Source organism: Schistocerca serialis, chromosome 1, assembly GCF_023864345.2.
Source record: "Schistocerca serialis cubense isolate TAMUIC-IGC-003099 chromosome 1, iqSchSeri2.2, whole genome shotgun sequence".
Taxonomy (NCBI): domain Eukaryota; kingdom Metazoa; phylum Arthropoda; class Insecta; order Orthoptera; family Acrididae; genus Schistocerca; species Schistocerca serialis.
In genome coordinates, this window is record NC_064638.1 from 475,998,891 (window position 1) to 476,012,254 (window position 13,364).

The 13,364-nt window shown below is 42.4% G+C and overlaps 1 protein-coding gene across 5 annotated transcripts in view; it reads right to left on the reverse strand.

Annotated features, from left to right (window-relative positions):
- LOC126473556 (AP-1 complex subunit gamma-1) overlaps positions 1–13,364 on the reverse strand; it is a 188,498-nt gene that overhangs the window by 26,158 nt on the left and 148,976 nt on the right. For all 5 annotated transcript variants that reach the window (XM_050100703.1, XM_050100716.1, XM_050100697.1 and 2 more), the window contains one exon: positions 4,499–4,754. In XM_050100703.1, the coding sequence (XP_049956660.1) occupies positions 4,499–4,754 (256 nt within the window). The remainder of the gene's footprint in view (positions 1–4,498; positions 4,755–13,364) is intronic.

Here is a 13,364-nt window from a genome sequence, read left to right on the forward strand (position 1 = left end):
ACTTGCCTTGCTACAAACAAGCCTATTTTCTGACTCAAGATACGTGATATGGCTCTACTGTGGCGACTCCCTCTGTTTGCCTCCACTTGTAGCAGCAGATGATAGGCTGCACTGAATGAAAAAACCAGTAATCAGTGAAGGGAAAAAGTCTGCCAAGGTACCGCTGTATCTCCTCAGCACCCCTCGCTGGCCACCTCCGCTGGAGGTAGAGCATAGACTGCCACACTTTCGCAGATGCAATGCACATCAAACCATCGCCCAGCAGCCTCTTCTCCCACTTTGACAGGGCAACATCTAGCGCCTGTGCTCTTGGCAACTCATCCCCAAGCAACACCATGTGGCTTCTGTAGTCATCTGCCACACTTCGCAGAGTATGCTCTGACAGCAGGATTTTGCACCAAAGTCCAGTTTCAGTGTTTTTTCGCACTGCCTTCCTGAGCTGCATTCCCTAGAGGAGCTGTAAACTATTCATAGTTCCCCCCGTTCAAAGACTCCGCCACTTGATGAAGAGGTAGTTGTTAGCTGTTAGAAATAATGTCTCTGAACCAGCTCATGTACCTCTTTCAGTATGCCTCATCATTTATTATTGCATAGGGAATCTTTGAACTTTTCCTTCATTACAATCATGCATGGTCTACATCTACATCTACATTTATACTCCGCAAGCCACCCAACGGTGTGTGGTGGAGGCCACTTTATGTGCCACTGTCATTACCTCCCTTTCCTGTTCCAGTTGCATTTGGTTTGCGGGAAGAACGACTGCCGGAAAGCCTCCGTGCGCGCTCGAATCTCTCTTAATTTTACATTCCTGATCTCCTCGGGAGGTATAAGTAGGGGGAAGCAATATATTCAATACCTCATCCAGAAACTCACCCTCTCGAAACCTGGACAGCAAGCTGCACCGCGATACAGAGTGCCTCTCTTGCAGAGTCTGCCACTTGAGTTTGCTAAACATCTCTGTAACGCTATCACGCTTACCAAATAACCCTGTGATGAAACGCGCTGCTCTTCTTTGGATCTTCTCTATCTCCTCTGCCAACCCGACATGCTACAGATCCCACACTGATGAGCAATACTCAAGTATAGGTCGAACGAGTGTTTTGTAAGCCACCTCCTTTGTTGATGGACTACAGATTCTAAGGACTCTCCCAATGAATCTCAACCTGGCATCCGCCTTACCAACAATTAATTTTATATGATCATTCCACTTCAAATCGTTCCGCACACATACTCCCAGATATTTTACAGAAGTAACTGCTACCAGTGTTTGTTCCGCTATCATACAATCATACAATAAAGGATCCTTCTTTCTACGTATTCGCAATACGTTACATTTGTCTATGTTAAGGGTCAGTTACCACTCTATCTGCCAAGTGCCTATCCGCTGCAGATCTTCCTGCATTTCGTTGCAATTTTCTAATGCTGCAACTTCTCTGTATACTATAGCATCATCCGCGAAAAGCCGCATGGAACTTCCGATACTATCGAGCAATGTCTGATAATCAGATACATGACAAGAACTATGATATGAAACAAAAAGCTTCATATGGACATACACTCCATTCTGAATGGTTTCCAATATAGGATACATATAATGCACTTAGTTATTTATTTTCTGTATTATTCAATGTTTCACTAGGTTGGTTGGTTGGTTGGTTTTGGGGAAGGAGACCAGACAGCGTGGTCATCGGTCTCATCGGATTAGGGAAGGATGGGGAAGGAAGTCGGCCGTGCCCTTTCAGAGGAACCATCCCGGCATTTGCCTGGAGTGATTTAGGGAAATCACGGAAAACCTAAATCAGGATGGCCGGACGCGGGATTGAACCATCGGAGGGGCGACTAGGGGGGGGGGGGGGGGGCGTGCTACGAGGGCGGGAGGTGCTAAGAGGGCGGGAGGTGCTAAGAGGGCGGGAGGTGCTAAGAGGGCGGGAGGTGCTAAGAGGGCGGGAGGTGCTAAGAGGGCGGGAGGTGCTAAGAGGGCGGGAGGTGCTAAGAGGGCGGGAGGTGCTAAGAGGGCGGGAGGTGCTAAGAGGGCGGGAGGTGCTAAGAGGGCGGGAGGTGCTAAGAGGGCGGGAGGTGCTAAGAGGGCGGGAGGTGCTAAGAGGGCGGGAGGTGCTAAGAGGGCGGGAGGTGCTAAGAGGGCGGGAGGTGCTAAGAGGGCGGGAGGTGCTAAGAGGGCGGGAGGTGCTAAGAGGGCGGGAGGTGCTAAGAGGGCGGGAGGTGCTAAGAGGGCGGGAGGTGCTAAGAGGGCGGGAGGTGCTACGAGGGGGGAGGGCCAACGGGGGGCAGGCATAGGGTGAGGGGCGACAAAGAGGATGGGGCGACAAATGGGGTTGGGCGACAAATGGGGTGGGGCGACAAATGGGGTGGGGCGACAAATGGGGTGGGGCGACAAATGGGGTGGGGCGACAAATGGGGTGGGGCGACAAATGGGGTGGGGCGACGAGAGGGGAAAGGCGATGATCTGAGGACAGTGGTGGGGGTGGGGTGGGGGTGGGGGGTGTGTGTGGGGGGGGGGGGGGGGGAGGCGGCGAATTCTGCCTCAAAATGTAAAAACTCAGAATTACTTTATAGACAGTTTTTCATAGAGAATTGACTCCAGATGAACTATTGTATCAGAGATTGTTTGAATAACTTTATTTTCTGGATATAACTATTGAAAATGTAACCAATTTTCTCTTACTGGCACTGTACATCTAGCAAAGTGCAATATGGAAAGGAAAAGTGCGGAAGAACACAATGACGTATCAATGCACTCAATGATCTTGTGCCCCGTCAGCAGGATGTGGCTGAATGGTCTACGTAAGATACACATTAAGAAACGCAACATTGTACATAGCTCTGGGAGCTTGCATTTTATAACATACAAACATGTATGTTCATTTGCTTGTTAGCTACAGCTCAGAAGATGGTATAATGAGGACTCTTTTAAGGTTCCAAATTAGGTGGCGGATTTACTGAACTGTGCTTGCATCCAATACTGCTAGATGTCAGGGCTGAACTATGTAGTCAACAATAATCTGCTAAACTCAACAAGCAACTGTGTGGTAGCTGTCCCCAAATGATTTGTGTTGTACGTTGCTCGTTATTTTCTTATTTTGAAGTAAGTGAAATGACTATTTAGGGTCCAGCATGGACTTCGATTGAGACCCTTGTGAGATCAACAATCCCCATAACAGTGTGTCAGTTCTGCTGTAGGCTGCTGCCCTGTGAAAGGGAGGTGGGGCTTGTTTCACCATCCTGATTCTCACCCCTCTGGTAGTCAAAATTCTAGTTTGTTTACTCTCATGTCCATTTACCACTATAGGTGATACTGCCTGCACTGTACACTATAGCCATTGGGAAACAAAACCTGTAACTTTTTGTAGAGTTATCTTACATTCGGTTCTATTTCTATGCTAAGTGCTTTGTCAGTTCTATCTGTAGCGTTGTCAAACATCGGTTGTGCAGGAAGGCCCATGAAAGGTATAAATTAATAGTCTGCCAATTTTGTAATAATCAAATTGAGCGAGAACAGACAATATCCAGAATCGCCTTAAATCCGAGACGAATTCAGTTCACTGGGGAAAAACGCAGCTGCTTTTCAACAGAATAATTGTTTCTGAAAGGTTAAATACAGTGAAACGAAGAAAATGAAGGTCATTCTGGGAGAAGCAGGTGTTGAAATTTTTGCAAAAGTGAACATTCCTGCCAAAAAGTTCCCAATTAGCAGTTTTTTAAACAGTCAATTTCGAAGCAGTAAGTCTTTGTTTTTTTGTCTTCACTCATGCGATGTAACAAGATTTTAAATTTGTGTGTGAAATTATTTATACAAAAAACTATCCAAATTTTGTCAAAATTAGATGCTACATATTCCAGTCCCTAGAGATATCTAATTAGAAATAAGAAGATGTGCATTTTTTTAATAAAATTGACAAATAGATATGTTTTAATTAGTATGTATTTGGAAAATTTTATACTTAAATGATATAGGTAATCAGACTGAATGGGCACGGAGCAGGGAAGGGCAGAACAAAACGAAATAAAACAGTAACCAAAGTGAGACTCAAGCCAGCAATTACCAGTCTCGAGTGCTACCAATTCCCTTTTGCATTTTACACTCCACACAAATGCTTGTAAGAATATTCACCTTTTTTTAGAATTTTGCTTTGGTTGATTGGCATCAAATCCAGGCCACACCGCCTCTCTCAATATGATAGTCAAAGTTACAGACACTCGGAAGACTTCACAGCAGATTTTTCTCAAGAATCTGAATCTCTATCTGCTTTGGGGGATTGATATTTGAGTTCTGAACATCACATACCACAAATATAAAACATTACAAAAGTCTGATTGCCTTGCCATCTCCTTGTAAGGTGTGTGTTTAACTTACGGCTTCAACAATTAATGACAATACATACAGTACACACATTTGATTACCTACTGAATTACTGTTAACAATTCCTGGTTATAAGCACTGTTTATATTATATGGGGGGAGGGGGGCCTTGGCGGCTTACCGGATCTCCAGCTGGTGTAGTGGCAGGTGGCGTCGTACCACCTTCCTCCATAAGATTTTCAGCTTCATCTGCCTCTCCATTTGCAACTACTCCTTGACCAGCAGCTGGGCGTGCAGTCTCCATAGGAGGCATACGTTCCAAAAGAGCTGGACGCAGATGTTCGAACTTCCGGAATAACTGTGTGAATTCCACACCTCGCTGCTGAAGTTCAACATGGAGATGGCTCCCAAAAGATTCCACAATATGTCGGATCTTCCTGCAAGTGTAGAAGAAAAATCGTAATTATTCTAGTGTAACTCATAGATTTTTATCTGAAATATAACAAATCAAACCAAAAAAAATATACAACATCAACCAGTTTCTCTATAACCTTATTGGTTCTTAAACTTAGTCAGCATCTTAATTTGTTTAACAAAAAAATTGTAACTGAGTATGAAGATGCATCTCATGTAGATAACAATGCCCAACATAAATAATTGCTGTGACAAAGCTGCAGAAATTACCCGTTTGCTCAGCATGAGACTACTGAGACATTAGCCAATAATAAACCACAATGTTTAGTTAATAAAGTAATCAATTTTGTTACAAATAAAACACAGTGTCCTACAATTTTGAATTAGTTCTTTTACTCTTGGCTGAACGTTCTCAGTAACATCCCTGAGGCTGGGTGAGCTAAACTCTCCACTACCTTTTTCCTTTTGGACATGCTAGACTCTGAACATCACCGTAGACCCTCTGCTGAGTCAGGAAGCAAACAGGTGGTGTCCATGACAATTTAAAGCTTCGGTCAGTCCAGGCTGAGTGCCTGGATAGTGTAACTAATAATTTACTGCCCAAGAAAGGCGGTGCTCTAGGCTTGAATCAATGTGCAGCACAAAGTGTAAGCTTTTTACCTACAACAATCACAGCATATACTACACTTACAAGTAGAGGTCCCCAATAGTGGGATCAACTTTTTGACACCATCTATACAGTTACACTACTGGCCATTAAAATTGCTACACCAAGAAGAAATGCAGATGATAAACGGGTATTCATTGGACAAATGTATTACACTAGAACTGACATGTGATTACATTTTCATGCAATTTGGGTGCATAGATTCTGAGAAATCAGTACCCAGAACAACCACCTCTGGCCATAATAACGGCCTTGATATGCCTGGGCATTGAGTCTAACAGAGCTTGGATGGCGTGTCCAGGTACAGCTGCCCTTGCAGCTTCAACACGATACCACAGTTCATCAAGAGTAGTGTTGGCGTATTATGACGAGCCAGTTGCTCGGTCACCATTGGCCAGGCATTTTCAATTGGTGAGAGATCTGGAGAATGTGCTGGCCCGGGCAGCACTCTAACATTTTCTGTATCCAGAAAGGCCAGTGCAAGACCTGCAACATGCGGTCGTGCATTATTCTGCTGAAATGTAGGGTTTCGCAGGGATCGAATGAAGGGTAGACCCACGGGTCGTAACACATCTGAAATGTAATGTGACTGTTCAAAGTGCCATCAATGCGAACAAGAGGTGACCGAGACGTGTAACCAATGGCACCCTATACCATCACGCAGGGCGATACGCCAGTATGGCGATGACGAATACACGCTTCCAATGTGCGTTCACCGCAATGTCACCAGGCACGGATGTGACCATCATGATCCTGTAAGCAGAACCTGAACTCATCCAAAAAAATGATGTTTTGCCATTCGTGCACCCAGGTTCGTCGTTGAGTACACCATCGCAGGCGCTCCTGTCTGTGATGCAGCTTCAAGGGTAACCACAGCCATGGTCTCCGAGCTGATAGTCCATGCTGCTGCAAACGTCGTCAAACTGTTCGTGCAGATGGTTGTTGTCTTGCAAACATCCCCATCTGTTGATTATGGGATCGAGACGTGGCTGCACGATCAGTTACAGCCATGTGGATAGGATGCCTGTCATCTCGACTGCTAGTGATATGAGGCTGTTGGGATCCAGCACGGCGTTCCGTACTACCCTCCTGAACCCACCGATTCCATATTCTGCTAACAGTCATTGGATCTCGATCAATGCAAGCATGTCGCGATACGATAAACCGCAATCGCGTTAGGCTACAATCCGACCTTTATCAAAGTCGGAAACGTGATGGTACGCATTTCTCCTCCTTATACGAGGCATCACAACAATGTTTCACCAGGCAACGCCGGTCAACTGGTGTTTGTGTATGACAAATAGATTGGAAACTTTCCTCATGTCAGCATGTTGTAGGTGTCGCCACTGGCGCCAACCTTGTGTGAATGCTCTGAAAAGCTAATCATCTGCATATCACAGCATCTTCTTCCTGTCGGTTAAATTTCGCATCTGTGGCATGTCATATTCATGGTGTAGCAATTTTAATGGCCAGTAGTGTATGTAGATTAAGATCTCAGGTATCACACACTGCAGATGGGTCCTCTTTTGCGAGTAATTGATGAAAACATTTCAGAATTTTGCAAATGCTCAGATGTGTAAATAATGTTGTATTACATTGACTGGCTGTGTGGTGCAATGGATAAGGTAAGGGTTCCACATGTAGGAGGTTATTGGTTTGAATTTCATGTGCACAAATTTTTTTTGTTTTTAAATCTTTGTATCGAAATTATTTTGATCATCATTTTCATTCAAACTGAGTGATTTAAATGTAATTTTTTATTTCCATTTCTTTTACACATCATTTTGAGCATAATATTAAATTCTTCCTTTGGTTTCATTTTTCTTCCTATAATTCTTTTTCCTAGTGAAACCTTTGTTTGTGTATTGATTAATAAATTAATTTTATGTACCAATTATGATATGATTTCTTTTGCTTCCATCATCTTATTTTTTCATCCAGGTTATTGCATTAATTATATCTATTTCTCGTTTGATTGAATTTCATTTTACTTACAAACCTTCGATGTGACAAAGGAATCAAAATAAAAAATTACATGTAAACCAATTAATTGAAAAAATCATAGTAATTTTGATGAAGAACTAAAAATAAAAAAATTAATGCCCCTGCCGAGATCTGAAACTACATCCTTCCGTATGTGAAGCCCTTACCCTATCCATTACACTACCCATCCTGTATATGTAATATAACTTCTTTAACATTACTGAACATCACGCAAAATTCTGAAATTTTTTCATAAATTACTTGCAAACGAGGGCTCACCAGGGTGAATGGCTACAGGATGTGATACCTGGTATCTTAACCAACATAGCCGTATATTTGGTTTCAAAAAGTCGATCCTATCATTGGCTGCCTCTCCTTGTTACAGTAAAATAATTAATTCTCAAGCTTCAAAGAGCTCCTGAAAACTAAAAGCATCTCCAAAGGTCTTGCATCTGAACATACTTTCGTACTTCACCTAAATATTACTCCATTATTTTCCCTACATATATGAAAATGCTGCATAAGCTCTACGATTCAACCTCAACCTGAAAATGTCAAAGAAAGGAGCACATGTAGAAATATTGAGTTTATCCAACATTCAAAGAAGACTTCAGAAATGATGTAAACAATGAATAATCTATAATTTGTCTTTTCTCAGATATTTGATGCAGTTTTGGGGTATCTTCTTTCTTCACAACTGAACCAATGTTATGTCAAACTTGTATAATATATATTGAAAAAAAAAAAAAAAAGAGTAGATTCCTGGCATATTAAAACTGTGTGCCAGGCCATGACTCGAATCTAGAACCTTGCCCTCTGTGGACATTCCTCTGAGCAATTGTGGCATGACCCATAACCCATCAAACAATTTAATTTCTGTGAGTACCTCCCAAACTTCACAGAAGGTGGTTGAAACCTGAAATTGATAGCAGTGATGTTTTTGGGGAAAATCTGAGTGCGTACTGAAAGGCTAAGCAAATGGGAAATGGAGGTAGTATATTTCTCGCAGTAGACAAGACACTCAAATCCATAGACATAGGAATTGAAGCTGCATGTGAGATTGTTTGGCCAAGAATCAGTATCAGGGGTGGGCATAAAATGATAACTGGATCCTTCTATCACCCAACAGACTTGTCTTCTGATGTAACTGAAAACTTTAGAGAAAACCTCAGTTCACTTGTATGCAAGTCCCCCAATGATACTTTAATCATTGGTGGAGACTTTAATCATTCACCAATGAATTGGGGAAATTAACAGATTAGTTAGTAGTGGGCATGATAAGACATCCTGCAAAACATTATTGAATGCTTTTTCTGAAAACTACCAACACACAAATATGAACCCCACTCATGTTGAAAATATATTAGATCTAATGGCAACAAACAGACCTGACCTTTTTGAAGATGTTCACATGGTATCAGTGACCACGAAACAGTTGGCCAACGATGATTATTATAGTACAAAGGACAACTAAAACAAACAGAAATATATCTATGTTCAGTAAACTAGATGAAGAATCAGTAATGTCATACTTCAATGAGGAATCTGAACCTTTCAGCATAGGGCAAGAGCATGTATAGGAACTGTGTCTCAAGTTTAAAATAATAGTTGACCATGCACTGGATAAATAGGTACCTGGTAGAACACTTCATAATGCGAGGGACCCTCCATGGTACTCAGTCACTGTAAAGAAACTTCTAAAGAGGCAGAGATTGCTGCAATAATAAGTGTACAACAAAGCATAGGACTCCAGTAGAGAGATGCTGAATGAAACGCGTTTGAGTGTCAAGAGAGCAATGAGTGATGCCTTCAATGACTACTTTACGATATTTCACAAAACCTAAAGAAATTCTGTTTGTGCCTAAAGTCTGTTAGTGGCACCAAAGTTAGTGCCCAGGCCCTAACGAATGAGACAGGAACTGAAATTGAGGGTAGCAAAGCAAAAGCTGAAATGCTTAACTTCGTTTTCAAATGTTCCTTTACAAAGGAAAACCCAGCAGAATTGTCCCAATTTAATCCTTGTACCACTGAGAAGTTGAATGAAACAACTATTGGTGTCAGTGGTGTTGAGAAACAGCTGAAACTGTTAAAACAAAACAAAACTCTGGGTGCGATGGAATCCCTGTCAGATTCTCTACTGAATTTGCCACTATAATTATTGAAGTTCCCTCAAATAAAAAACTATGCCCAGTTCTTGGGAAAAAGCACAGGTCACACCACTCTACAAGAAGGGTAGTAGATGTGATCCACGAAACTACCATACAGTATCATTGACATCAATTCACTGTAGAATCTTAGAAAATATTCTGAGCTCAAACATAATGAGGTACCTTGAACAGAATGACCTCCTCAAAGCCAACCAGCATGGATTCCAAAAATGTCACTCCCATGAAACCCAACTTGCAATTTTCTCAAATGTCATACTGAAAGCGTTGGATCAAGGCAGTCTCAGGTAAATGCAGCATTTCTTGATTTCCGAAAAGCATTTGTCTCAATACCACAACTACATTTATTGTCAAAACTACAATCATATACAGTTTCAAGTGAAATTTGAGACTGAACTAAGGACTTTTTGGTAATGAGGATACAGCATGTCATCTTGGATGGAGAGTCACCATCAGATGTAGAAGTAACTTCAGGTGTGCGCCCCAGGGAAGTGTGTTGGGACCCTTGCTGTTCATGTTGTATGTTAATGACCTTGCAAACACTATTAATAGTAATTTCAGACTTTTTGCAGAAAATTTAAAACTGTGCATTTAAAAAAAAAAAAGAGAGAGAGAGAAGAAGAAGAAGAAGAAGAAGAAGAAGAAGAAGAAGAAGAGTATTGTATGACTATAATATCAGTCACTCAGCCACTCTAGGAATCAGCAACTTGTACAAATACAATACCTGGGTGGGATATGAAATGAATGACCACACAGACTCACTCATGGGTAAGCAGGTGGTAGACTTCAGTATATTGGTAGATTACAGGGGAAGTGAAATCAGTCGACAAAAGAGATTGCTTACAAATCAATCATGTGACCCATTCTAGAATACTGCTCATGGTGTGGGACCCATACAAGATAGGACTAATAGAAGATACTGAACGTATACAGAGGGGGGCAGCACAAATGGTCACAGGTTTTTCTGACCTATGGGAGAGTGTCACAGAGTTACTGAAGAAACGGAACTGGTAGATTCTTGAAGATAGACGAAACCTATCCCAAGGAAGTCTATTAACCCTTTGACGACTGGGGATGTGTTAACTCGGCATGCCTCACTGTCCTCCTGGTGCACCCGATACGTTTAAGCGTGGCCCTTGGGTTTTCCCTACAGAGCAGATGTGCATGTTGACCACAAATCACACAACACAAATGGCTGAAACAGAGATGACTGACAAAAATAGTGACAAGAAGATAAAGAAACCGCAATGTATTGTATATTACAATTCGAGTATGGGTGCAGTTGACCATTGTGACATGTTACTGAGCTCAGTGGGATCAGTGCATAAGACTGAAATGGTACATGCTCTCCACGGCTGGTAACAGGGTGAAAAATGGCATGCGTAGAGTTTCACCCTTCTCTTGTAAGAGAGATTGTAGAAAAATATGCTACAGAGTGGAAAAAAACTGGTAGGGGAAGGCGCTACAATGATGAGAATCCTCTGCGACTCACAGGAGGCATTTTCTGGATGTTAGTGTGAGTGAACATTCCCAAAAAAGTATGCTGATGTGCAGAAACGCGGTTTGCACGAAACATAAAGTGCACTGGAAACTAGATACCAATGCAAAACTTTCAATTTTTAACCTCGCCAGTGCCGGTCCAAAGTCCAGATCGAAAAGAAGGATGGGAAATAGATGCAATAGGTGGAAAATTATTCAAAAAATGCCAGACTTCTTCATATGCAACAGTTTGCTGGCAAATGAATGGATTTGGTGATTGAGATGGCGCAATATCGGTACTGTGAGAAATGTAATTACGCTGGGTACATCGCACCAGTATAAAAAAAAACATATATTAATCTACTTATGATAATTTAAATTATTAACACTTAAAATAGACAGTTATATTAGTTTATCCCTAGTAGCATAAATATAGATCACATTCTGTTTACTTGTACAAAACCTGTTTCCCATAACTGATTTCAAACGCCTTTGATCAACAAGAAATAACATGCCAAATTTAAAACTATGTTCTCAGTGTGATTTTTCGTGCTACTTTGCCTATGTTGTTAGCCAATATTGGAAAATAAACTCACTGTTCTGGGGAGGGTGGGGGGCTTAAAACTGGTTATTCAGATGAGACTGGCTTTGAAGCATTAATAGAAAACTGTATTTGTAAAAGAAAAATCTAATATACCCTGCTTTCATCTTTTCACAAAAATTAACATATTTTCGACTAATTTGTAGATTATTGGAAAATAGGAGGGGAATAAAACTTTTTTCCAAACCTTTGTGCTATCAATCTATTGCACTTTAAATTTCATTTTCATCATGCGTTCACTCTACTAGATATGTGAAACCGAGGTTTACATTGTTTTCAAGCTCAATTTTCGCGCCAAACTTTCATTCCAATTATACAGCTTGGAATGTTTTATAGAACATAGTGCAGTGGCACCACAGTTTAGGATAGGGACAGTTAATTTTGTGCAATATTCTGAGCACAAGTTACAGCCAGGTGTGGGCCAGATTGCAGTGAGTAACGCATACCAACAGTTGCAAAGTAGAACAGGGGCCACAGGACCATCAAATTGCTGAAAGAGTATACGTAGCGGTTTTGCATGTCGCAAATCACAGGCAGAAGGCACCCACTGGTAAACCTAGCGTGTTATGAGTACGTGACGCGAAGCAGTGCGTATGACAAAACAGAGACGCACAGCCGCATATAAATAGGTGTGGGTTTCTAACAAGATTCATTTGAGTGTGGCAGCTCTGCTGGCCGGTGGGGCATGTCACACCACCAGCTACACGCAGCAGCAGATGGGGCGCCGCATTCCAGTGCATGGCGGGTCGCCGGTTCGACCCTCTGAGGCCGACGTGGGTTCGCAGCGGGCCACTCCACGGCTCAATACTGCCGGCAGTCGTCCTGGCTTCCAAAATACGCTGGAGACATCCCACGGTGAGAGCTGCAGATTTGGACTCCGGATCGCAGGCACTTGCTGTTGCTGCGACCTTAGCCACACCGGCGAGAAGCACGCAGCTGTCCACCTGCGGCTCACACCGAGTGGTGCTGAGTCAGCAGGGATGGAGACCACTGAGTCAACTCCTGGCATCCTGACGACGCTGCAGCTCAGCTGCCATACAAGGCCGACACACAGCAGTGCGTGCACGGGTTGCTGAGGCAGCCATTCTGCACCAGGCCGTTTTGTAGACAGCGAAGTAGTGTCCTCAACATTGTGGGACACAGTGACGCAGATTGAGAGGAACGAGGGCACTGTAGTTGGAAACAATAAATCACTTGGAAAGCTTGGACGAGTCTTAATATGGTGCCTTCTTCCTCTTCCCGCTACATTTGGTGTTGCTGTTACATTCGGTGGCAGAAGTTGCCACTACATTTGGTGTCAGAAGTGGGATGTTGTCTGTCCAGTATGACGTTCGAGCCCACCGCCCACTTTACATTCACAAGATGTGGTGAGTTTTGACCAGTTTTCTTTTGAGTTTTGGACTTTTCTTGCCTTTTTGTGTTTTTGGGTATGGCTCATGGCAAGCCATTTTAGATGTTTTGCACAGGCATATTATTATTTTTTGTCAGAATAAGTGTTCGTGTATTTGGGGCAGAAAAATTTATTATTTTGTTTTTCATGGAATTTAATTACTTTTGTATTGGTTTGAGTATGATGTTACCGAGTATGTTGATACTGCGGAGTAGGAAGTCGGGTTGTTCTTGTACTTAAATGTTTTGTTTCGTGACTAACTGGGAACGAAAGCAACACAATGGCGGAGTCGGAACCAGAAGCGATACAGACTTTGTTGGAAAAAGTAGCACAATTGACAGCCGACAA